The sequence below is a fragment of the Sorex araneus genome, chromosome 4 (assembly GCF_027595985.1).
Source record: "Sorex araneus isolate mSorAra2 chromosome 4, mSorAra2.pri, whole genome shotgun sequence".
NCBI lineage: Eukaryota > Metazoa > Chordata > Mammalia > Eulipotyphla > Soricidae > Sorex > Sorex araneus.
The window spans coordinates 192,015,472-192,040,082 of record NC_073305.1 but is presented as its reverse complement, the minus strand read 5'-3'; the positions used below and the strand labels follow the sequence as shown (position 1 = coordinate 192,040,082).

Sequence of the window (24,611 nt, the reverse complement as noted above, 5' to 3'; positions counted from 1 at the left end):
CAGTACTACAGTGCATTGAATTACTGTGAGATACAGTTACAAAGTTTTCATGATTGAGTTTCAGTCATACATACCCCACCCTTCACTACTGCGCATTTTCCACCACCAATGTCCCCAGTATTTCTCTTGCCAACACCACCCCACCCCACCCCCTGCCTCTATGGCAGACACCTTCTTACTCTCTAATTTTGGGCATCATGGTTTGCAATACAGATATACTGAGAGGTTATCATGCTTGGTCCTTTATCTACTTTATATACTACACCTCCCATTCCGAGTGATCCCTCCAACCATCATTTACTTCATGATCCCTTCTCTATCCCAGCTGCCTTCTCCCCGAGCTCATGAGGCAGGCTTCCACCTGTGGAGCAATCTTCCTGGCCCTTGTCTCTACTGTCCTTGGGTGTTAGTCTCATAGATATTTTTTATTCTATAAATGAGTGCAGTCACTTATGTCTGTCCCTGTCATTCTGACTCATTTCACTTAGCATGATATAACTATCCACTTATAAGCAAATGTTATGCTTTAGTCTTTCCTAACAGCTGCATAGTATTCCATTGTAGCAAATGTAGCAAAGTTTGTTTAACCAGTCTTCTATTCTTGGGCACTTGGGTTGTTTCCAGATTCTGGCTATTGTAAACAGTGCTGTAATGAACACAGGTGCAGATGTCATTTCTGCTGTGCTTTTTTTGCACCCTCAGGCTGTATTCCCAGGAGTGGTATTGCTGTGTTAAATGGTAGCTCAATTTCTAGTTTTTTGAGAAATGTCCATATTGTTTTCCAAAAAGGCTGAACCAGTCGGCATTCCCACCAGCAGTAAAGTCCCTTTCTCCCCACATCCGCCCCAATACCGGTTGCTTTTGTTCTTCAATACCGGTTGCTTTTGTTCTTTTGGATGTGTGCCTGTCTCTGTGGTGTGAGATGATATCTCATTGTTGTTTTGATCTGCATCTCCCTGATGATTAGTGATGAAGAACATTTTTATGTGTCTTTTGGCCATTCTAATTTCTTCTTTAAGAAAGTTTCTGTTCATTGGCGCGCATATGCTGCCTGAGCCCATGTGCTGCTTGTGCCCACATGGCCGAGCACATGTGTTGCCCGCATCTCCCCTCTTGTGATGTTTACTTTCATGCTTTCATACTTTTGTGTCTAAAGCTTGTTAATGTGTAGGGGCTTCCTTCACCCTTGGAGAAGCCCGCGTTCTCTCTTGAGCGCATTATTCTTACTATTCTCTCTCCCACTTATCCTTTCCTCCTTCCCTCAGAAACCTCTAAATAAAATCTATTTACTTCAAAAAAAAAAAAGAAAGTTTCTGTTCATTTCATCGCGCCATTTTTTGATGAGATTGGATATTTTCTTCTTGTAGAGTTCAATCAGTTCCTTGTATATCTTTGATATTAACCCTTTATCAGAGGGTATTGGGTGAATATCCTTTCCCATTCTGTAAGCCGTCTTTGTATCCTGGTGACTGTTTCTTTTGAGGTGCAGAAGCTTCTTAGTTTAAGACAGTCCCATTTATTTATCTCTGTTTCCACTTGCTTGGTCAGTGGCATTTCATCTTTGAAGATATCTTTGACTTCAGTGTCATGAAGGTTTTGCTGACCTTTTGTTCAACATACCTTATGGATTCTGGTCTGATGTTGAGGTCTTTTTTTTTTTTTTCATTTTTTTGGTCACACCCAGCGATGCACAGGGGTCACTCCTGGCTCTGCACTCAGGAATGACCTCTGGTGGTGCTCAGGGGACCATATGGGATGCTGGGAATCGAACCCGGGTTGGCCACGTGCAAGGCAAATGCCCTACCCACTGTGCTATCACTCCAGCCCCTGATGTTGAGGTCTTTAATCCATTTTGATCCGACTTTTGTGTATGGTGTTAGAGGTCTGAGCCCATTTCTTTGTGCGTAGCTGTTCAGTTTTGCCAGCACCCTTTGTTAAAGAGGCTTTCCTCTTTCCAGTTTATATTTCTTGCTTCCTTATCAAAGATTAGATGATTTATATTTGAGGGTATGTGTAAGGATGTTCCTGTTTTTTTTTTCCAGTACCATGCCGTTTTAATTATTACCACTTTGTAGTACAGTTTGAGGTTGGGGAGGGTGATGCCTCCCATCTTTTTCCCCCCCAAGAATTGCTTTAACTATTTGTGGGAGCTTGTTGTTCGATATGAATTTCAGGAGTGTTTGATCAGTTTCTTTGAAGAATGTCATGAGTATCCTTATAGGGATCGCATTGAATCTGTATAATGCTTTGGGGAATATTGCCATTTTGACAATGTTAATTCTCCCAATCCATGAGCAGGGCATGTGTTTCCGTTGCCATGTGTTCTCTTCTATTTCTTGAAGTAGTGTTTTGTAGTTTCCTTTGTACAGGTCCTTTACTCCTTAGTTAATCTGATTCTGAGGTACTTGATTTTCTGAGGCATGATTGTGAATGGGATTGCTTTTTTCATATCATTTTTTTTTATTATTTATTTATAGGAAAGCCATGGACTTTTGGGTATTAATTTTATAGCCTGTGACTTTACCGTACAAGTCTGTTGTTTCTAGGAGCTTAGCAGAGGCTTTAGGGTTCCCTAAATATAGTATCATATCATCTGTGAATAGTGAGAGCTTGATTTCTTCCTTTCTTATCTGGATGCCCTTAATATCTTTTTCTTGCAAAACTGCTATTGCAAGTACTTCCAGTACTATACTGAACAGAAGTGGTGAGAGTGGGTGTCCTTGTCTTGTCCCTGATCTTAGAGGGAAGGCCCTTAGTTTTTCCCTATTGAGTATAATGCTTGCCATGGGCTTGTGGTAGATGGCTTTGACTATATTGAGGAAAGTTCCTTCAATGCCCATTTTGGTGAGAGTTTTCATCATAAATGGCTTCTGGATCTTGTCAAATGCTTTTTCTGCATCTATCAATATGATCATACGGTCTTTATCTTTTGTCTTATTGATATGATGGATTATGCTGATTGACTTGCGAATGTTAAACCATCCTTGCCTCCTGGGATGACTTCATCTTTCCTAACCACTGCATAGTATTCCAGTGTATAGATGGACCATAGTTTCTTTAACCAGTCGTCTGTTCTCAGGCACTCGGGTTGTTTCCAGATTCTGGCTGTTGTGAACAGTGTGCGTGCAGACTTCTGACTGGGGCACTCACTTGGCCCATTTTAGGCTCAGCTGGCCCAGAGATGAGCTGCTACCTAATCATCGGCCCGCTCCTGCTCGTGGGGCTGTTTCCTGGGCAGTGGGGCTCTCTGTGATGTCCTGACTCTTTCTAGGAGGGGCATTCCTGGAAGCACTAGGGGAATGGATGGGAAGGGAGAGGCCATGGAACATTGCTATTAAAAATTAGAATATTTTTTTTTTCTGTGTGTGTGGTCCTGGGATTAAACCCAGGGCCTTTCATATGTGAGGCATGGTGCTCTTCTGAACCACTAATTTGGTGCAAAATGTAATTACTGAAGTTCTTTGCTAAGGGTGGGAGGCTGACAGTGGAGGCTTTCTTGCTGGGAAGGGAGGAGTTGGTGGCACTGGACTGAGTTCTTCAGTGGCAGGACTGCTCTGCTATCCAGCATGGGGTCTCCCAGTCCATTAACCATGGAGGATTGATGTCAAGTCTCGGAAAGGAGGATCCAAAGGTAGGGAGTGACAGATGAGTCCTGGGACCCTTCTCTGAGCTTAGGCTGTCCTGGGAGAAAGCTTCCTATTCCTGCCCCCGGTCACCACAGAACGCAACCCAGCACCATCTGGACTGCGTTTGGAATGGTTTTTGAGTGTTGGGTGTCTGTGATGGGTACTACTCTTTAGCACCGGGTATGGGGGACAGATTGGTACGGAGTTCAGTTCTTTTTTTTTTTTTTTTTTTTTTTGCTTTTTGGGTCACACCTGGCGATGCACAAGGGTCACTCCTGGCTCTTCACTCAGGAATTACCCCTGGCGGTGCTCAGGGGACCATATGGGATGCTGGGAATCGAACCCGGGTCGGCCGCGTGCAAGGCAAACGCCCTACCCACTGTGCTATCACTCCAGCCCCGGAGTTCAGTTCTTTATCCTGTCATACCTATTGGGTAGTGATACATACATGTCTAGGTCTGTGGTCTTGTCTGGACCACCCATGTACCCATGGCACCCTAGAGTAGAGAGACCATGTCCTGTTGTGATGTGCTGACGTGGGTTGCGCTGATGCTACTCTCTGGGCCCCTGTTGTGAGGTGGGGCCCCCTGCTTCAGGCTTCCTGGTTGCTTGAAGCCTCTGCTTCTAGTTCCTTGTCCTTTGAGTTCTGGCTCAGCTGCTGTCAAGGAGACTGTGACCCCAGTTGTACTTTTCAGATCCTCTATGGTGGGAAAGAGGGTCCTGGCTAAGTTTGTTCTGAGTGAGTGCATGGTCGTCCTTAAAGGGCACCTCTGCTGCCCAGCTTCCTGATGAAGCCACTGAAGAAGGGGAGGGGCCAGCAGGATTTGCTTCCTCTGCTTCAGGGCGCTAGGTCCCCCTTTGCTTTCTGATATTTTCTAATGAGCACAGGGATTGAAATGAGAAGTTTTAGCTCTGTCCCTGTTCTCCCTGAGGGCTTACAGTGGGTGGTGCAGAAAGTTACGGGAAATAATGTGCCTACCTGCATGTTAGATTGTGGTGGGGGCCAGCTGTTCTGTTCGCAGGCTCCTGCTCCCACCAGCAGCCCCCGTTCTGTTCCTGCTCAGTTACCTGCCCCTGGGAGGAAGTGGCTTATGTCATTGACAGCCTGCGTGCAGTCAGACGGAATCTGCTGGTGCTGCAGATGCTCGGGCATTTCTCCAAGGTCGGGTCTGGATTTGAGAGTTTCCACGCTACACCTCCTCCTTACACAGATGGCCACTGTGAGCAGATGGCCGATGATGGTGTGGTGTGATTCTTACTGAGCGCTGTCCTAGAGGGACCCAGCCTGTCTCAGTATTAGATTCAAGGTGCTGTTTGGGCCCTCAGGTGCTGTTGGTCCTGGTTCTTTAAGTGTCTTTGATGCTCTTTCCTTTCTGGGTTTCAGAGGAGTGGGGTGAGGGTCTCCCCAATCTCACTCACCAAGTTCTACCCTTTTGTCAGCGAGAGGTTGACCGCAACCAGGAGCTCCTGACACGTATCCGGCAGCTCCAAGAGCGGGAAGCTGAGGTGGAGGAGAAGATGAAGGAGCAGCTGGAGCGCAACAAGTTGTGTAAGCAGAGCCTGGATGCCACCACCAAGAAACTTCGGGAGAAAGAGGATAGTCTAGCTGAAGCCGGTGAGGTGAGGACCACAGTCCCTGCGGCCTGACAGTGCTGGGCCTTTACCTCCTCCCTCCCCTGGGCCAGTCCAGGGCGTCAAAGCTCTAGGCTCTAGCCCTGACTTGCTCTTTTCTGTGGGTGCAGCTGCAGGTTTTGAATAATTTCAATCATAATAAAATACTGTTTCTGTTCTCTGGCTTTTAGTTAACAAGTTCAACACTTAGTCTTTGAAATTATGGTGTTAATGGTACTAATCTGTATTATGTCAGAGGAATACTATTTCTATGCATACATACTGATAGGCTGGAGTGATAGCACAGCGTGTAGGGTGTTTGCCTTGCACACGGCCGACCCGGGTTCGATTCTTCTGTCCCTCTTGGAGAGCCCAGCAAGCTACCGAGAGTATCCCACCTGCACGGCAAAGCCTTGCAAGCTACCCGTGGCGTATTCAATATGCCAAAAACAATAACAAGTCTCACAATGGAGACGTTACTGGTGCCCGCTCGAGCAAATCAATGAGCAAGAGGATGACAGTGTTACAGGGCTACATACTGATAGATTTACCTACAGATGTTGCAGGTAACCTTTTTTCTCTTGCTGAATTGTTTAATGTGGGCAGACCCCTCAGGTGGGTGCCCTGTCCCACTGGCCACAGTGGGGATAGCCATACTGAGTATTCTGGCTCACTGCAGCCTGACCTGTCATGGAGAGTGGGATCTTCTGGAAGTGCTTGTGTTCTTTCTTCCAGCAGATATAAGTAGGTTTCACTTCATTTGCATACCTTTGATTATTGGCACATCTGTTAGCTTCTGAGAGCATCTCTGAAACCAGAGTCTATATGAACTCTAGTCCTCACTGTCTGTCAGATGAGGGAGCATATATTTTGAAAATAGCTCTGCACCGATGCAGGTGGAGCCTGGACTCGATGACCTTCCCTGTCCCTTTGCTGTGCTACTTGAGATCAGATGAAAGGGACCAGGGAAGAGTGGAGAGTACAGGATCATTGGTATTCTCTCTCTGCTTGCTTTTCTCTACTTGATAGATCTTCAGAAACAGGCTCCAGGTTATTTTTGCCTTGGCAGAGCTGGGGAGCATGTTAAGGTTGTTCTGACATCTGTCTTCTGATGTGGATGTTGGCAGGAGAGGAGCCGTGATCAGCCTCAAAACAAGCTCTGTACTTGGCTGTGCTCCGGTTTTGGCTTTGTGGGAGCTCTGAGAGGCAGGTGTGAGTTCCTGGGAGGGCAGGTCCTGCATTAGGTTCAGTGGGGTGGGGTGGGTGACCCTTCCTACAGATGCACCAAGAGGTTGCCCAGTGGGGTGCATTGTGAAAAAGGTTATAGCCAGTTGGGATAAGAACCAAGCACAAATGTTGCTGTTTTCACTTTTCACCTTCTCAAGAGAAGCTCTCTGTGGTCACTTAGCGCAGAGTTGTAGCATCTCTTTCCTATTGTTATCTTGATGCTGTGACTCATAGTGCATCATTCTCTGAAGGCATTTTTTGTTTGTTTTGTTTTTAAGGGTGGGGGGCCACACCTGGCTGTGTTCAGGGTTCACTCCTGGCTCTTTGCTCAGAGATCATTTCTGGCAATGTCAGGGGATCATGTGTTGCCGGATCGAACACGGGTCAGCTGTGTGCAAGGCAAGCATCTTATCTGCTGTGCTACCTCTGTTGTCCTGAAGGTATCTCGTGTATCCCTCCCCACAGGACTGTTATCTCTGGGGTAAAACTTCCATCCTGGGTCCTGTACAGTGCTGGTGCCAGTGTGCATTTTTTTCCCTGATACGACATCTCATGACTGTATGTGTTTTAGGGTATAGTGTCATACCTCTTCAATTATTGTTACCACATCTCACCCACCACTGTAATATGAGTGTCCCTGCACTGTGGTCCATTGGCTCCCTTCCCCTTCTCCATCTGGTAACCGTAGCTTCATGACCTTTTTTTTTTTTTTATTGAATCACCATGAGAAAAGTTACAAAGCTTTCAGGTTTAAGTCTCAGTCATACAATGATCAAACACCCATCCCTTCACCAGTGCATATGTTCCACCACCAAGAACCCCAGTATACCCACCATCCCACCCTCCCACTGTGTGGCTGATGATTTTCACTTTACTCTCTCTTTACTTTGATTACATACATTTCAACAGAAAATTTACTATTATTATTTGGAATTTTCCCCCAACAATCAGACCAAGAGAATAAGGCAGCATTTGATAATTTGTTTTCCATTGCTGCGAATGAAGAGAATATGGCTGTTGTGGTTGTGTGGTTTTGGATTTCTGGTATTTTAGTAATTAAGTCCAGAGAAATTTATGCTAGAAGTCGCGTCACTGCAAGCTCGTACCTCTGGTTAGTGGGCTTCATAAGATGGCAGTTGCCACGTCGCTGCCAGAAGGATAGGCCGAGAGAGAGAAAAACCTTTCCCCTCCCGGGATGGCATGGGGCCATAGCTTAGTTCACAGTCTAGAGGCATTTCTACAAGAAGCCACTGGGTGTTGAAAGTAGTTAGTGGGCCTCCTAATGGTCTTTTAGGAGCAGGGGAGCCGTTCGTGTGCGGTCGCTCCGAGCCCTGACTTCTTTCTGATGATTTTGTCTGTTCCTGAGCTTCACTTTTCTGCCCTTCATATGTGTGAGGTCTGCAGTATCTGTCTTTTTTCTTCTGATTTATTTGACTTACAGTCACCTGTTCCAGTTTTAATTATATTACTACAGTAACATATTATCACAACTTCTTTATACGTTTATCTGTTTTTGGACATTTGAGTAGGTTTTGTTTCTTGGTTGTAGAAAAAGAAATGCAATGAAAGTAGATATGCAGATACCTTTTTGAATTAGTGTTTTCATGTTCTTTGGCTCGATACCCAGTAGTAAAATTGTTGGGTCAAACTATAGATCAGTTTTAATTATTTTATGAATGATTTTTGAAAAATTTAGCAAGAGTTCTTGAAGGAATGTTCATCATCACTTATACATTTTGTACCTTTATTATTCTAAAAATTAAGAAAAGTACCTTGAGACATGTTGGGTAGTACTCAGGTGACCATGAAGTGCCAGGGATTGAATCCAGGGCTCCTGCGTATGGAGCATGTGCTCCAGCTTTTTGAGGTATCTTTCAGGAAAGCTTTTTTTTGGGGGGTCATACTCAGCGATGCTCAGGGGTTACACCTGGCTCTGTGCTCAGGATTTACTCCTGGCATTGAATGGGGGACCCTGTGGAATGCTGGAGATCAAACCTGAGTTGGCTGCTTGCAAGGCAGACTCTGTACCTACTATACTATTACTCTGGTCCCCTTCCAGAAAAAAAAATAAAAGAATTAAAATGATCTTCTTTTAAAATTTATTTTATTTTTATAAAGTAGCTCACGATATTTGATTACATTCAATATTTGAACACCAATCTCACCACCATTACACCTTTCCACCATCATATTTTGGGAGTTTCCATCCCGGACCCCAACCCCTGCTCCAAAGCAGACCCAAAATAATTAATTTTGTATTGTTTGTTATGAAAAACCACTGAAATTGATCCAAAACGTTTTCTTAGAGAAGAAGATTGTTGTATTTCACCCAGGGGCCATTAAGCCCTTTTATAGGAGATTACTAATGTGTTGTTAAAGGTTGAGCCTTATGTGCTTAATTATATATGTATATATCTATAAAAATGTATTTTCTTCTAAGACTGGGACCTTTTACTTTAACCCCCATCAAATGTGGTTCACAATTCTTGGAATATTAGTGGTGTGAGGTATGACATGGCTGTGCGGTTCTGGAGGTTTTCGACTGCCAGGGCTGGGTCCTTGGGGTGGGAGGGGAATTCAACCATTCCCCCTCCTCCTCAGTCACCCCGAATGAAACAGCCTGGCATGGGGTCTGGTGGCATGGCTATGGCGAGTCTTGTACCCTATTCCGAGAGATCTATAATGAGTCTCTGGATCATGACTGTTGATGAGATTATTTGGCGCCAGCCAGAGGTGGTATATAGACTTGATCAAGGGAAACGGGGAGACGGGGGCTAAAATGATTTTCTTTTTTGGGGTGCCATACCCAGTGGTGCTCAGGGTGCTTGGGGCTTCTCCCTGCCTGGGCCTGGGGTAGCTCCCAGCAGTGCTCAGAGGACCATGTGGTTTTATGAATCAAACTTTTTGACCCATTTGCCCAGTTCCTTTCTCATTTTTGGGGGGTGGTGGTGATGGTTAATGACCATACCCTGTATGGTTCTTAGGACTTATTCCTGGTGAAGTTTGGGGGACCTATTTTTTTTTTTAATTTAAAATATTAAAACAATTTTTTTAGTTGAATCTCCGTGAGATACAGTTAACAAAGCTTTCATGTTTGAGCCTCAGTCATATAATGATAGAACACCTCTCCCTCCACCAGTGCACATTTTACACCACCAATGTCCCCAGTATTCCCTCCTTCCCCATCCCAAGTCCTCACCCTGCCTCTTTGGCAACCATGTTTGGCAACATGCAAGGCAAACACTTTTATCCCTGTATAGTCTCTCTCCATCCTTCCAGTTCTTTTTAAATCCCCCTTTTCCCTCCCCCCAGCCTTTTTCCTTCATTGTGGTTGACATTGCAAAGACTTGGGGTTTCATACACACCCATCTATGGAGCTTTCTGGGGGTCACACATCAGGTTGTGATTCTTATACTTTTACACATTGAGCCACTCATTTGTCCTTTTTTTTTTTTTTTTTTTTGGTCATACCCGGCGATGCTCAGGGGGTTCCTCCTGGCTCTGCACTCAGGAATCACTCCTGGTGGTGCTCAGGGGACCCTATGGGATGCTGGGAATCGAACCTGGGTGGGCCGAGTGCAAGGCAAATGCCCTACTCGCTGTGCTATCGCTCCAGCCCCCTCTCATTTGTCCTTTTTTAATTGTGGTACTTATACACTCTTTGCTAGGGCCATAGTTTTAGGGGAGGCATGCAAGTCACGGCTATGGTGCTTGCTCGTGCTCAGCAGGGTTTGTACTTCCTCATGGCACATCCTTTTGGTTATGGTGCTCACTGAGGGTCGCGTACCTTTCTGTGCGTTTACACATAAGTTGCTGCAGCATGCATGGCATCTGGGATAGTAGGCACAGGGGCTGGAGTGATAGCACAGTGGGTAGGGCATTTGCCTTGCATGCGCCTGACCCGGGTTCGATTCCCAGAATCCCATATGGTCCCCTGAGCACTGCCAGGAGTAATTCCTGAGTGCAAAGCCAGGAGTAACCCCTGTGCATTGCCAGGTGTGACCCCCCCCCCCCCCACAAAAAAAAAGATGGGATAGTAGACACAGGGCTGTCACCATTAGTATATTTGGCACAGTAATTTGAAGGCATCCATGCAGGGCAGATACTCTTAAATCACCAGGCTGTCCCTCTGGGCCCCTTTTATTCTATTTTGATTGCTAGATTGATATAATAAAGCAAGTTTACATACTGGTTCTATGGGATGTGGATACCCTGTGCTGGCCTCCCTGAGGGATGTGGGTGGACAGTACCTGTGTTTAAGTGGCTGCAGGTGCTGGTGGCAGGTCAGAGAGTCTTCTGTCTCCTTGTGTGCTGCCACTGCAGGGAGTACTACATGTTTCTCACTGTGATCAGTATGCTGGTCTGTTTCTTGCCCTCTCCTCCTCAGCTTGGCATCTGACTCATGGAGGCTGATGTGGATGTAGTTTTCCTGGCTCCTTTGTGATGTTTGTAACTGGGCCAGCTTCTCCTGTTCATCTGAGTGCCATGGCCTTCTCAGGAGAGCAATACAAGGAGGATCACCAGCTTGTTTGGTGATGATGGTCCAGACCAAGCAGGGGCAGTGGTTCTGTTCCTGAGTGTTGGTGGGCATGCTCTTCTGGTGTCTTTGTTCTTTTTTTTTCTTTTTTTTTTTTTTTGTTTTTGGGTCACACCCGGCGATGCATAAGGGTCACTCCTGGCTCTTCACTCAGGAATCATCCCTGGCGGTGCTCAGGGGACCATATGGGATGCTGGGATTCGAACCCGGGTCGGCCGCGTGCAAAGCAAACGCCCTACCCGCTGTGCTATCGCTCCAGCCCCTGGTGTCTTTGTTCTGAGATTGTCTTCCCAGATCTGTTTTCTTTCTGATTGTTGTGGCCTGGGAACTTTTGAATCTACACGGTGCTTGCAGCTCTTGTGGCTTTAGGTTTCTGGTGGGTCCTTGGCTGTGGTACAGAGCTGTGCTGTGGTATCCAGCACAGCTGGAATGGTGGTGCATGTATGTGGTAAGGAAAGATATTCAGGACAGAAACTAGAGCAGGGAACCACGTGGAGCAAGGGGAGATGAGGGTCTGAAGTGTCTGGAATTGGGGTCTGAATGGGGTGAGACTATTACTAGGACACTGGTCGTGGAGACCCAGGCACTTATTGGCTGGCAACCTGTCACTGTGACCTGGTCTTTTTCCTGCTGTCTCATGGGCACCATGAGGCAGAGTGCTCTGGGAATTAAGACGGGGAATGGTTTCATCAGCTGTGGCCAGATGTTATAAAGCCTAAAACTGCTTTGGGACTCTTATAGATGTGGGGTCTAAATGTGGGAATCATGAAAAATTTGGCAACAGTTAAGGGCAATAAACACATAAATAAAATGAGTAGATAATGATACCAAAATTAAGGAGACGGCACTAACACTGCATAATGAATCCAAAGTGGTTTTGGCAGCACTGACTTGATTTACATTTTTGGGGGGCAAAAAGGGATCAAAAAGGGTTGGAAAAACTGTTTAATAAGCCCTGTTCTGAAGGAAAGAATGTCTGTCCCTGCCCTGGGTGGGACATCTGCTCCATCTGTGTGCTCACTTTGATCTGTATGTTGGGGGTTTGTAAATGGACTCAGTAAGTGGCTCTTGTATCTAGACCAGTGTTTCCCAGAGTGGGTGATACTGCCATTCTGGAGGCAGAACGATCCTGGGGAGTGGTTGCAGCCTTGATGGAATTGGGAGGTTCTTTCTCTTTATTCCACTAAGATGATGGATTTCCAGAGTCTGTGGGGTGACTTTCTCTGTGTGTCAGATTTCTGGGCCTTCTGTTCTAGACCCTCCATGCACTGAGGGGGGCCTCTGTTCTAGGCCCTCTGTGCACTGAGGGGGGCCCTTTTTAGACCCTCTATACTCTCTGCGCATTGAGGAGCCCTCTGCTCTAGACCTCCGTGCATTGAGAGCCCTCTGTTCTAGACCATCAGTGCGCTGAAGGGTCGGCTTTCAGAACTGCAGTGGAGTGTGATGAACCAGGAGATGCAAATGAAGCACTTGGAGTCGGAGAAGCAGGAGCTGAAGGAACAACTGGACTTGCAGCACATGTGAGTGGGGAGGACAAGGCCATGGCCCTTCAGTGTGTCCAGACTCTGCCCCTTCGCCAGGTGAGCCTGGCCATTTTGGGTTTAGTTAGCTTCATGCCTACGTGGAACATGTGCTGAGCTGAGTCCTACTTGTCAGCATGTGTAAGACCCTACTTGGGAAGTCCAGACATGTCCCTGTGTCCCCTGGTCAGGACAGACACTGAGGTCCCTGGAGCTGGTCAGCAGGTGTCAGAGTAGAGCAGTCTTGCGGGTGCTGAGAAAAGAGGAGGGGGTCATCTCTTCTTCTCTCCAGGCCTGGATTCTTGGAGAGCTTTTATTTTATTTTATTTTATTTTTTATTATTTTTTTTGTTTGTGGTAATAAATTTATTGTATTTTAAAACAAAACAACAGGGAAAATAGGCCAGTCACATAATAAAATGTCAAGTTTATTATATATCTGCATTACCTTATTGGAGAGCTTTTAGAGATGTTGTGTTTAACTAGGTGGTATAGGGCGTCCGTGGTGGGAGAGCTGTGGTTGAGAAATGGTTTGAGAAAAAGCTCAGGAATGTGAAAAGAACTTGCTTAGAGATGAGGACAGAAGCCTGAAAAAACTCTCAAAGAATTTGGTCCTGAACCTTAGCAGATGTCTGGCTCCTCAGTGGAGTAAAGGTGGTCAGCCTGAGCAGTCCTTGGCAGTGGCTATCCAAGGGCTTGTAGTTGAGAGCAGTGCGGAGAAGGTGGGAACTCTGGTTGCTACACTGGTTTCACTTGCCCCGTCCAGATGGATTGCTGAGGCCATGGGACATTGGCAGGATCAGTTTCTGGAATACTGGGTGCAGGTGCCTCCTGCGTTGGAGGGACATCAGCGTGAGGGGAACATTGACTTCAGCACACACTGTGCCTGTGTAATGTCCTTTTCTCGCAATAGAAAATGGCAGGAAGCTAATCAGAAGATTCAGGAACTCCAGGCCAGCCAGGACGTGAGAGCAGACCAGGAGTTGAGGATTAAGGTGAGTGGCGCAGTTGGATTCTCTGCAGACAAATTGCTACATTGTAGTGGTAATTTCTACCCTCCTGCTACCCGTTGGTGTTTCTGTACTTAATCATCTGTCTTCTGCGTCAGTGGTCCCTGCTGCTGACCCCGTACCTGGCACCGAGATGAGCCCCATTAGTGTTCAATGACTGCTGCGGTCCTGGTTTCGTACTCTTAGCCTGTACAGTGATTTGTCACTAATGGCTGCCAGCTGTCTCCCCTTGTGTCCCAAGGGGCCTAGATATTGTAAGAAGTCTGTCCTTACTGTGGAAAAGACAGTAGTCACACAAGTATCATTAGAGCCACCAGCATATCTAGCACAGGAGGAGTGGGTTGTTTCAATGAGCCATTGCTGCACGTCCCCTGCCAAAAGTGTGCAAGGTCAGGGTGGCACTGGGCGGGACAGGCCCTTGCTGGCTCAGGTTGCAGACACAGTGCAGCCTCCCGGCAACACCACAGGGCAGGCTTCCCAGAAAAAGGGGTGCGGGACCTGCAGGCTGCTGAGAAATGGGGAGTGTTCAGCTCCGCTGGGCGGACTGGGTGACCTCTGAGCTTCTCTGTCCCTGCCCCACCCAGGATTTGGAGCAGAAGCTGTCTCTGCAGGAACAGGATGCTGCAGTTGTGAAGACCATGAAGTCCGAGTTGGTGCGGCTGCCCAGGATGGAGCGGGAGCTGAAGCAGCTGCGGGAGGAGAATGCCTACCTGCGGTGAGGGACCGGGGCTGGGGCTCCCACTCAGTGGGCTCTAGGATGCGTGACTCTCCGATGACTGGCTTCTGGCTTTCAGGGAGACACGAGAGGCCAACGGACTACTTCGGGAGGAAGTAGAGGGGCTGCAGCGGAGGCTGGGACGACAGGAGAAGATGCAGGAGAATCTGGTCAGTCTGGAGCTGGAAAAGGAGGTGAGGGAGAGCTGTTCCCATGGCGTGGCCTCCATTGTCTGGTCCTCTTTCAGTCTTGCTCCAGCTGCACGCTCAAGTAAGGAAGTGGCTGTGTGTCCTCATCTCTGGAATTGGATCTGTCAGATGGTTGGGAGTTGGGGTGCTCCTCTGCTGGCCTGTGGTCGAGAGACCTGGGTTTTCTCGGTGGGTGTGTGGAGCTCACCAGATCCTTAATAGTGTGGGGCACAGGGGCATCAGAGCAGTAGTGTGACAAGGGAGGAGGGGTCCATGCCAGGCTGTGCCTGCCACTTGGCATTTCCTGTCTGTATGGTGTTGAGTCCTCACAGTGTCCTATTGTCTATGTCCTTTGTTACCCTGTACGCTGCCTGGTTTCTTGAATACACAAGGGTAGAAGTGTTGCTCAGTGCCACTCATCTGCCCTGATGTCCTTTGAACAGTCTAAAGCAGAGCTTCTCAGCTTCCTTCTGCTATGGCCCCCATACAGCCTGGTTTTCTTTCTGTGACTTCCCATCCTACTGGTTAGCCTCCAGTCTCATACTGTGCGCCCCTGCCCATTTATGCAGTTTTTACCACTATCCCCTTGTAATATCTTTTTTTCCTTTTTGGGTCCCACCCAGCGATGCACAGGGGTTATTCCTGGCTCTGCACTCAGGAATTACTCCTGGTGGTGCTCAGGGGACCCTATGGGATACTGGGAATTGAACCCGGGTTGGCCGAGTGCAAGGCAAATGCCCTACCCGCTATGCTATTGCTCCAGCCCCTCCCCTTGTAATTAATATCTTGGGGGCTGTCTGGCACCGTCTGTAGAGAGACGCTCTGCCAGAGTGTGTGTCCTAGCAGGGCTCTGAGCCACTGAGGGCCTCTTGGATCCTCGAGCTCTCCTGTGCCAGGCTGTGGGTGGGCAGAGAGCTGAGCCTTCAGGGTGGTTTGCCCCAGCCTGCAGTGTCCTGGCACGAGAACACACTGCTGTCTCTGGAGGGAGACGAGCTGAGTGTTGTCCCTAGACAAGCGATTTGAAATTGGTTCTGGCTTCGGCTTCTCCATGGATGCTTGCTGGGTATGGGAGCTCAAGCAGCCTTCTATTCACCTGTGGGCCTACCTTGTATGGTTGTGTGAAGTAAGTGAATTTTGTGACTTGTTTAAGCAGTGCTTGACACATGGGAAATGTTCACGAAGCACCCACTCGAGTGATAAGCATTAGACTCTCTCATGCCTCTCACATAGGCTGGGGGAATGCAAGGCTGTGGTGCTGTGCTTGGTCCTGGGTCTGCTGAGAGGAGACCCAGGCAGGCAGAGGAGGTACTGTCCTCACATCGCTCATCTCTGGAAGGGAAGTGAGGCTGAAGGGCTTTGTAGTTGGTGGGTGACCATGGAGCAGACGTGTGAAAAATAGGGGCCAGCAACCTGCATGTAGCACCGGCTGACCCCCTCAGACCCCCTGAGCCTCTGCCACCAGCTGCCATGTCCTAGGGAGCCATCTGTGAGGTCTTGTCTGAGCTATTCCTGGAAGATGAGGGACGGGGCTTCCGGTGGTCCCAGGACCTGCCCTCTTCTGCCTCAGTTTTTGTGCTGGGATCGATCCCTCCTGAACCCAAGGGTACTGGAGCAAATGAGTGCATGCAGTGTAGTTTAGTGACAGAGATGTGATCTGTGCGCTCTGGAGTAGGGGATGCTGGGGATGGGGTATTGTACATTTCAGCCCAGAGAGGGGCAGGCTCTTCTCAAGGGTCAAGGTGCTTGTCTTTGTTGTCATTGTGACCATGGTGACACATGGTCTGAGGTTGATGTGTGGCCTCTTGGTTGCGAGGTGTGGACAGTGGTTTTGTGTGAAGGACAATGGGAAGTCCTGCAGTGCTGGGACAGGTGGTGACAGGCCAATGCTCTGACGCTTCTACCTGCCTTGTCCTCCAGAGGCTGCTGGCGAAACTGCAGAGCTGGGAGAGACTGGACCAGTCCACAGGCTTGAACATCAGGTAGGCAAGGCGCCCTCCCCAGACAGCCTCTACGGATTGTGAACGCAGAGTGGGCCCTACCATGGAGGCGCCACCCGGACTGCAGGCTGCTCTGGTTTCCTTACACGCTCTGGCAGGGGTGGCAACCAGGGCTTGCCTGCCAGATCTCCTTAATAGCTTCACTTCAGTCAGAGCATTTGTCTGCACCCAGGTTGTTCCAGGGCTCTCGGTTATGGCTGCCGAGGAGTCATTCCTTTTAGTTGGTTGTAACAAGTCAGGAGAAACTAGAGTTTGAGGGGTCAGAAGGAGCACATCCTGAGGGAGGGTTGTTCGTCAGGCTGCCCAGTATAAGCCAGCACGTGAGAGGGGAGGCACGTAGGTAGGCTCTTGGGGAGGGCTGGGAGAGCGGGTGGCATCTTGCCACGCTTCTCTCTGTTCTGCACCTGTTCTGGAGCCGCTGTGCTTGTTCCTTCAGCTGCAGTGCTGCTGGGACCCACCTGTGCTTCCTTGCACACTGATCTCCCTGCCTCTCGGCTTTGCTGGGCTGCTTCTCCTGATGTCACTGTCCTTGCTCCTGGCTGGGTTGTGGAAGCAGGGTCATTCTGGATTTGTCCTTTGAACCTGGGGCTGGGGACCTGGGTGTTGGTCTTTTATTTCACCAGCTTGTATGACTCTAGGTCTGTAGCTTCTCGGTGGCCTTTCCTTAAGCTCTTGGACATTGGTCCTAATCAAGACCCTTCCATGAGAGCTGTGCTGTGGTCCGTGTGCGTGCTTCTGATCTGCCAGCACTCATCACCACCACAGTGCTTATTTTCTTCCTGCCGCAGAGTTACTGGGCACAGGCGTGTTTCCTCTTAAACGCTACCTGCAGGACCTAGACATGCGTGGGGCTCGAGTATTCTGGATGTTCTGTGCTTCTTTCTTTTCTGTAGGTCTATTAACTAATCAGAAAGCTTCCTCTTGCTTTCAGAGAGACCTGTTGGATGAAGTTCCTCTGTACCTTCTCTTAGGTGGGAGATGATAAGCCTGTGGGGCTGTTGAGGTCAGTTTACTCTAATATTGGGGTACACAGCCTATACATCGAGGCAGGTAGCATCAAAGGCTGTGGGGTCCATCACTGACTGGAAAGTGCAGCTGCATCTTGAGCCCTTCGCTGAGCCCTGACCCTGGCCTTGCAGGTCAGTTGGGATTTTTCAGATTGGCTGCAACTGTTCAGGGCATCTGTCTATGCATCTTGGGTGGTCAGGGTTTTGTGCATGTTGTGTGCTCACTTCCCTGCTCTTAGTGCCAGCCCCTGAACTGTTCTGTAGACAAAGGAACTCTGCTAGACCACTGACTTTTCACCATGGAGTCATGGATCTCTCTGTACATGTGGGTGGCCTGGAGGGCTGGCCCGGGTGGGGGTACTGCCTTCCTGCCTTCAGCTTAGGGTCAGGCAGGAGAAAGGGTGCATGAACTTGTGTCAGGAAAATGGATAGAAGAGAGGGGCAGGAGCTATAGCACAGTGGGTAGGGTGTTTGCCTTGCATGCGGTCGACCCGGGTTCGATTCCCAGTATCCCATACAGTCCCCTGAGTACCACCAGGGGTAATTCCTGAGTGCAGAGCCAGGAATAACTCCTGTGCATTACCGGGTGTGACCCAAAAAGAAAAAAGAAAAAGGAAAAGAAAATGAATAGGAGAGCAGAGACTGGGTTCATCTGTGTAGACCAGTTGCACATTTTTTTTTGCTTTTTAGGTCACACCCAGTAGTGCTGGGGCTTGGGATATCATATGTGGTGCTGGGGGTTGATTCCAGGTCGATTGTGTGCAAGGCAGATGTTTCTACTGCTCTGAGCCCAGGGCTGCATTCTTTCTCTGGGAAGGAAATGTAGCACTTTCCTTTTCTACTTGTGGAGGATATGACACAGTCATACTGGAAGAAGTACTGCAGCTTGAGAGGTGATATCCTTCAGTCAGAGGTGAGCTTGGGGAGCCGGTGGACATTCTATTTTTTTTTCCCCTACTAGGATCACTTTTCTTTCCAAATTAATTTTTTATTAAAAACATTGTGATTTACAAAGTTGTTATTTATACAGTTGTTTCAAGCACTTAGTGTTCCAACACTGCCAGTGTGACCTTCCCTCCACCAGTATCCCCAGTTTCCCTCCCAAGCTCAACTTGCCCCCTTAGGCACAGAACAGATTTACTTTGTATTGCTTATTCTGACAAACCTTTTAGGAATGGCAAATAGAATGATAAGAAATAAATCAGGGACTGGAGCGATAGCACAGCGGGTAGGGTATTTGCCTTGCCTGCGGCCGACCTGGGTTCGATCCCCAGTATCCCATGTGGTCCCCCAAGCACCGCCAGGAGTAATTCCTGAGTGCAGAGCTAGGAATAACCCCTGAGCATTGCTGGGTGTGACCCAAAAAAGCAAAATAAATAAATAAAATAAATTAGTAAGAGCCAATTGTGATTACTAAATCATTTTGACCTATGTAAATGAGAAAATTAAAACCATTAAAACAATATAATTAAAACCATTAAAACAATATAATAAAATGCTTATTCTCATTTAAATAAGTTTTCAACTCTGGAATCTAAAGCATAAATAAAACATTAAGTTTTATTTTATACTTGGACTTCATGGTAATAATCATGTCTCGGGGCTGGAGTGATAGCACAGTGGTCTACCTGTGTTTGCCTTGCACATGGTCGACCTGGGTTTGAGTCCCCGTATCCCATATGGTCCCTGAGCACCTTCAGGAATAATTCCTGAGTGCAGAGCCAGGAGTAATCCTTGTGCATCGATGGGTGTGACCCAAAAAGCGAAAAAATTATGTCTCACCTGTTATTTTATTTTATTTTTTTTTTGCTTTTTGGGTCACACCCAGCGATGCTCAGGGGTTACTCCTGGCTTTGCACTCAGGAATTACTCCTGGCGGTGCTTGGGGGACCATATGGGATGCCAGGGATCGAACCCGGGTCGGCCGCGTGCAAAGCAAACGCCCTACCCGCTGTGCTATCGCTCCGGCCCCTGTCTCACCTGTTATTAATAAAAGTTTTAAAACAATTCTGTATTCATAGATTGTGAAATTTATATGGAATAGGTAAGCTACATATGTAAATTTCCCCCTACACTTTAAATAATAAACTGTGGTTTACAAAATTGTTCATGATGATTTTTTACAGGCATTCAGTATTCTAGCGCCAGTCCTAGCGCCATTATACCTTCCCTCCATTATTGTCTCCAAGTTTCCCAACCACCTCTTTCCTGCCTCCATAGAGGCCCTCAATAATTTATTTTATATTGATTTTTATCAATAATTTTGCTAAACAGAATGATCAAAAAATGTTTCCTTAGAAGAAATTTAGTGTAAAATGTTGTATCTCACATGGACACTTTAGGTTCTTATATAAGAGATTACTAAAATGTTGTTAAAGGTTAAGCCTTCTGTGTTTATGTTTTGTTAATCGAGATTTATTGACTTATGCATTATATCCCATCCAATCTGGTGGGCTACTATTGGTTTATTAGTGTTGTAGAGATTGATATGTTGTGCAGCCTCAAATATGGCCTTGTGCTGTCTGAAGTTCAGACTTTTTAAGAAGGTGGTGCATCTGGAGATAAATTTATACCTGGGTGTGGCTTGGGGTGTGTATGTGACTGCCAGGGCTTCCGAAAGTACTGGGCAGTGGTGGAGGTAGCCCATTCTGACTCTGAGAAAAGCCTGGAGGTTTCAGTCACAAAAGATGCATATCTAATTTTTTTTCATCAGATTAATTTCTGGGTGGGGCTTGGTCCTGAGATGGTGGAGTTCCGTCATGGGCAGGGTGGTGATTTTGGAATGTGGGAGCACAGGTGAACATTCTTGGCTCTGGGTTTCAGGGCCCTTTGGTGAGGACCCAATGGAAGGGCTGCTGTTTTGGGTGCTGCTGCTGCTTTTTTTTTTTTTTTTTTACTTTTGGGCTATGTCCAATAATGTTCAGGGGTTACTCCTGGCTCTGTACTCAGGAATCATTTCTCATAGTGTTTAGGGATCTATTAGGGATGCTGGGGATAGGTTGGCCGAGTGCAAGGCAGGTGCCCTCCTTGCTTTCCTGTCTCTCTGGGCCAGTCATTTTTGTGCATTATATACTCTGTTTTGCCTGGACTGTTCCTCGGACTTCCTGACTCCTCACTGCTGTGTTTCAGGCCCTGGGCCCCGGGCCCTTTGTGCCATGTCAGTAGATACTGGGTCATGGACTTTTGGTCCTTTGTGTGTCTCAGCAGAATTGTTTTCAGGGCTTGGTACAAATACGGACTGGTGGGTGAGTTCAAGTCCAGTGGGTTAGCATCTTCAATGGCTACACTTGGATCTCTGTATGATCTTGACTAATATGAATGGGAGTTTGGCTGTGTTCTTTGCCTGGTTTTGGGTGGTTGTTAGAGATCTTTAGTCGAGAGAGTGCCTTTGCACAGCCTGTGTTTCACAAAACTCAGTGTTGTGGGGCTGGAGTTATAGCACAGCGGGTAGGACATTTGCCTTGCACGCAGTCGACCTGGGTTCAATCCCCGGCATCCCATATGGTCCCCCAAGCACCGCCAGGAGTAATTCCTGAGTGCAGAGCCAGGAGTAACCGCTGGGTGTGACCCAAAAAACAACAACAACAACAAACCAACAAAAAAACAAAACCGAAAACTCAGTGTTATGTTGGGGGACAGACAGAGGAATGTAGATCCAAGCTCCCTACCTTTAGGGGGGCTGCCAGTAGAAGTCAGAGGAGATCAGGTGAGAGAAAAATGGGGCTCTGCTGGGAGGAAGGTGTTGGCAGGCATGAATCTTCTGTGCAGATTCTGCGTGGATGGCTGGAGGGGGTGAGTCTGCTATGGGCAGAGGGGTAACTAGACTTTGTGCACCACACCACTTGGGGTCAATGGAATTTAGCTCAGGCTAGATCATTACTGGCCCTAACCCGATCTGCTCAGATTTTTTTTGGTTTATTTTTTATTTCTTGTCACGCCCAGGGCTCAGGGCCTATATTTCTGGCTCTGTGCTCAGAGAACCATATGTGGTGCCAGAGATTTGGATGGAGGTTGGCCACATGCAAAGCAAGTGACTTACTTCTTATACTATCTCTCTGGCCACTATATTTCTTTTTGTGTGTGTGTGTGCCTCAGTTTCTGTATTTGTACCCAGAAAGATTCTTGTAGAATGTAGATTTCGTTTTTTTTTTTTTTTGCTTTTTGGGTCACACCCAGCGATGCTCAGGGGTTACTCCTGGCTTTGCACTCAGGAATTACTCCTGGCGGTGCTTGGGGGACCCTATGGGATGCCGGGGATCGAACCCAGGTCGGCCGCGTGCAAGGCGAACGTCCTACCCACTGTGCTATCACTCCGGCCCAGATTTCTTACCATGAGTTTATGAATATCTGAATATCTCATGAAGTCAGACTTTTTTTGGCCACCCCCAACGGTGCTCAGGGCTTACTCCTGCTCTGTGCTCGGGGATCACTTCCCATGGTGTATTCATATTCTAAATCCAGTAACAAGCTGGATCTCATTCCCCTGACCCTGAAAGAGCCCCCCAGTGCGACATCGTTGGGAGGGCCGAGTTGAGAAAGATTTCTAAGATCTCAGGGAAAGGACGAAATGAGAGGTTACTGAGCCCACCCGAGAAATTGGTGATTAACGGGATTTCGTGATCGTGATCATGATGTGTGTGTGTGTGTGTATATACATATATATATTTATATATATATGTAGCACTGTAGCATTGTCATCCCGTTGTTCATCGATTTGCTTGAGCGGGCACCAGTAACCTCTCCATTGTGAGACTTGTTACTGTTTTTGGCATATTTAATACTCCATGGGTAGCTTACTGGGCTCTGCCGTGCGGGCAGGATACTCTTGGTAGCTTGCCAGGCTCTTCGAGAGGGACAGAGGAATCGAACCTGGGACGGCCATGTGCAAGGCAAACGCCCTACCCGCTGTGCTATTGCTCCAGTGTGTATATGTATATATATATATATATGTATATATATATATATATATATATATATATATATATATATATATATATATTTGTGTGTGTGTGTATGTGTGTGTGTCGTGTTGGGAATTGATCCCAGGGTCTCACACATGCAAGACAAATGCTTTGCTGCTGAGCCACATCCCTGGTCTTGGCAACCTTTTTCAGCTATGTGTGTAAACACTCACCTGGCTGTTGTGTGGCTGTAAACATCTTGCAGTGTGGCCCGGATCTTGCTCGCTTCATTTGGTGGTTGAAGGGATGAAACTCTCTACCTTTGTGTGTGCAAGACAGACTTTCTGAATTCCTGAGCTGTACCCTTGTCTAGTGTTGGATTCTCTTCCCATGAAAATGCACACTTGTGTGTGCATACACATGGTTTTGCATTCTCAGTTAGGGATCCCCTGCCCCAAATTGTGGTTAGAGCCATTTTTTTTTTAACTGAATCACCGTATGATAGATCATCTTAAAGCTTCATAAAGCTATTCATGATTGGGTTTCGGTTATACAGTGTTGCAACACCCATCCCTTCACCAGTGTACACTTCCTACCACCAGTGTCACCAGTTTTCCTTCCATTATCCCCCTAGCATCCTTATCCACGGCCTGCCTCTATGGCAGTCCCCCCCCCCCCCCCCACTCTCTCTCTCCTTTTGTGCATTATGGTTTGCAAATACAGGTACTTAATACTTAAGAGGTCATTGTTTTTGTTCAGGGCATTCAGTATTTTTGTACAGCTGAAGTAGCTTTTTTTCACCAGGTTGTGCTTTGGGGTATGGATGGACTTCTGGAAGTACAGAGCAGTGGCAAGAGGTAGCCCATCTCTACCTGAGAAAGCCTGAAGATTTCAGTCACAAAAGCTGCATACCTGAATTTTCAGCAGATTAATATCTCAGTGACACACCCCCCGCCCCCAACCTATTCCAGTCTGTTTAGTCTTGCATTGGTCCGGGTTTAACTATTTTACAGCCAGCTTTGACACACGTAAGTTAAGATCGAGCAGATGTCCTGGAAGTAGAAGTTGGAGAGACCAGGAAGTTATTTTGGTTTGGTTTGGTAGTATTGAGTCTGTTCAGACTTCAGGCTGAGGCATTGCCATTATTTGGGACTGAGACCATTAATTTGGGACTTATGTTTGTTCTTGTGGATATCCGATAGCACCACCACTAGGGGGCACACTCCCCTTGGTGATCCCAGTCTCTGCCACCTTGGAGTTCCTGGGTTCTTTGTAGATCCATGCCAGGATCTTTCTGGTTTTAGGCCTGTGTTGTGTCGCTCTTCCTGGTCACTGTTCTTCCACCGTGGAACTTTCTTTTCAAAACTAGGGCCTGGTTACTGAGGATGTGAGGGCTGTGGTTTTACATTCCCTTCCTGCCTTTGGGTAGCCAGCTGGCCACTGGCTACCCAAAAAAAAAAACCCAAAAACATGGGTTAACTGTTTTTTTTTTTGGGGGGGTCACACCTGGCTATGTTCAGGGGTTACTGGCTCTGCACTTAGAAATTACTCCTGGCGGTGTTCAGAGGATCATATGGTTCAGAGGATACCTGGGTCGGCTGTGTGCAAGGCAAACACCCTCCCCACTGCACTATTGCTCTGGCTCCACCCAAACTATTCTTTTTTTTTTTTTCTTTTTGGGTCACACCCAGCAATGCTCAGGGGTAACTCCTGGTTCTGCGCTCAGGAATTTCTCCTGGCGGTGCTCGGGGGACCATATGGGGTGCTGGGGATCAAACGCGGGTCAGCCACGTGCAAGGCAAATGCCATCCCCGCTGTGCTATCGCTCCAGCCCCACCCAAACTATTCTTGACCAGCCTTGTTGAGGTCTTAAACTCCTAGGGTCTATGACCTTTGGCATTTAGACCAGATTTTCTTCGTAATTCTCTTTGGTGAAAAAGGCTGTGTATAGCTCTGATTCTCAGAGAAATCTGTGGCCTAGCAAGAAGAAATCCAGAGAGATCAAAGGCTTGAAGAGGACATATAGCATGAAGGTGGTCACCTCTTCCAGGTTTGGGATTTCTCACGTGGGAAGGAGTCCAGAGATACTAGGAAGCTGGCTGGGTGCTTTGCCGGGTGGGTCAGCTGCTATAAACTTGCCACTTGTTGCTGTTTGCTTATCTGCCAGGCACGATTGTCCATCCTTGATTTGTCTGACTTTGTTGCCAGCTCATGGGTTCATGTGTGTAAGGCAAGTGGGACTTCCTGACTCATGAGTCATGGTGTGGGAGGAG

General features: G+C 47.5%; 1 protein-coding gene across 2 annotated transcripts in view; it reads left to right on the top strand.

The window, feature by feature from the left end:
• The window catches only part of MAD1L1 (mitotic arrest deficient 1 like 1), a 241,059-nt gene that overhangs the window by 7,954 nt on the left and 208,494 nt on the right, over positions 1 to 24,611 (top strand). For both annotated transcript variants that reach the window (XM_055136365.1, XM_004617354.2), the window contains exons 4-9: positions 5,067 to 5,246; positions 12,397 to 12,521; positions 13,434 to 13,515; positions 14,115 to 14,245; positions 14,325 to 14,439; positions 16,351 to 16,412. In XM_055136365.1, the coding sequence (XP_054992340.1) occupies positions 5,067 to 5,246; positions 12,397 to 12,521; positions 13,434 to 13,515; positions 14,115 to 14,245; positions 14,325 to 14,439; positions 16,351 to 16,412 (695 nt within the window). The remainder of the gene's footprint in view (positions 1 to 5,066; positions 5,247 to 12,396; positions 12,522 to 13,433; positions 13,516 to 14,114; positions 14,246 to 14,324; positions 14,440 to 16,350; positions 16,413 to 24,611) is intronic.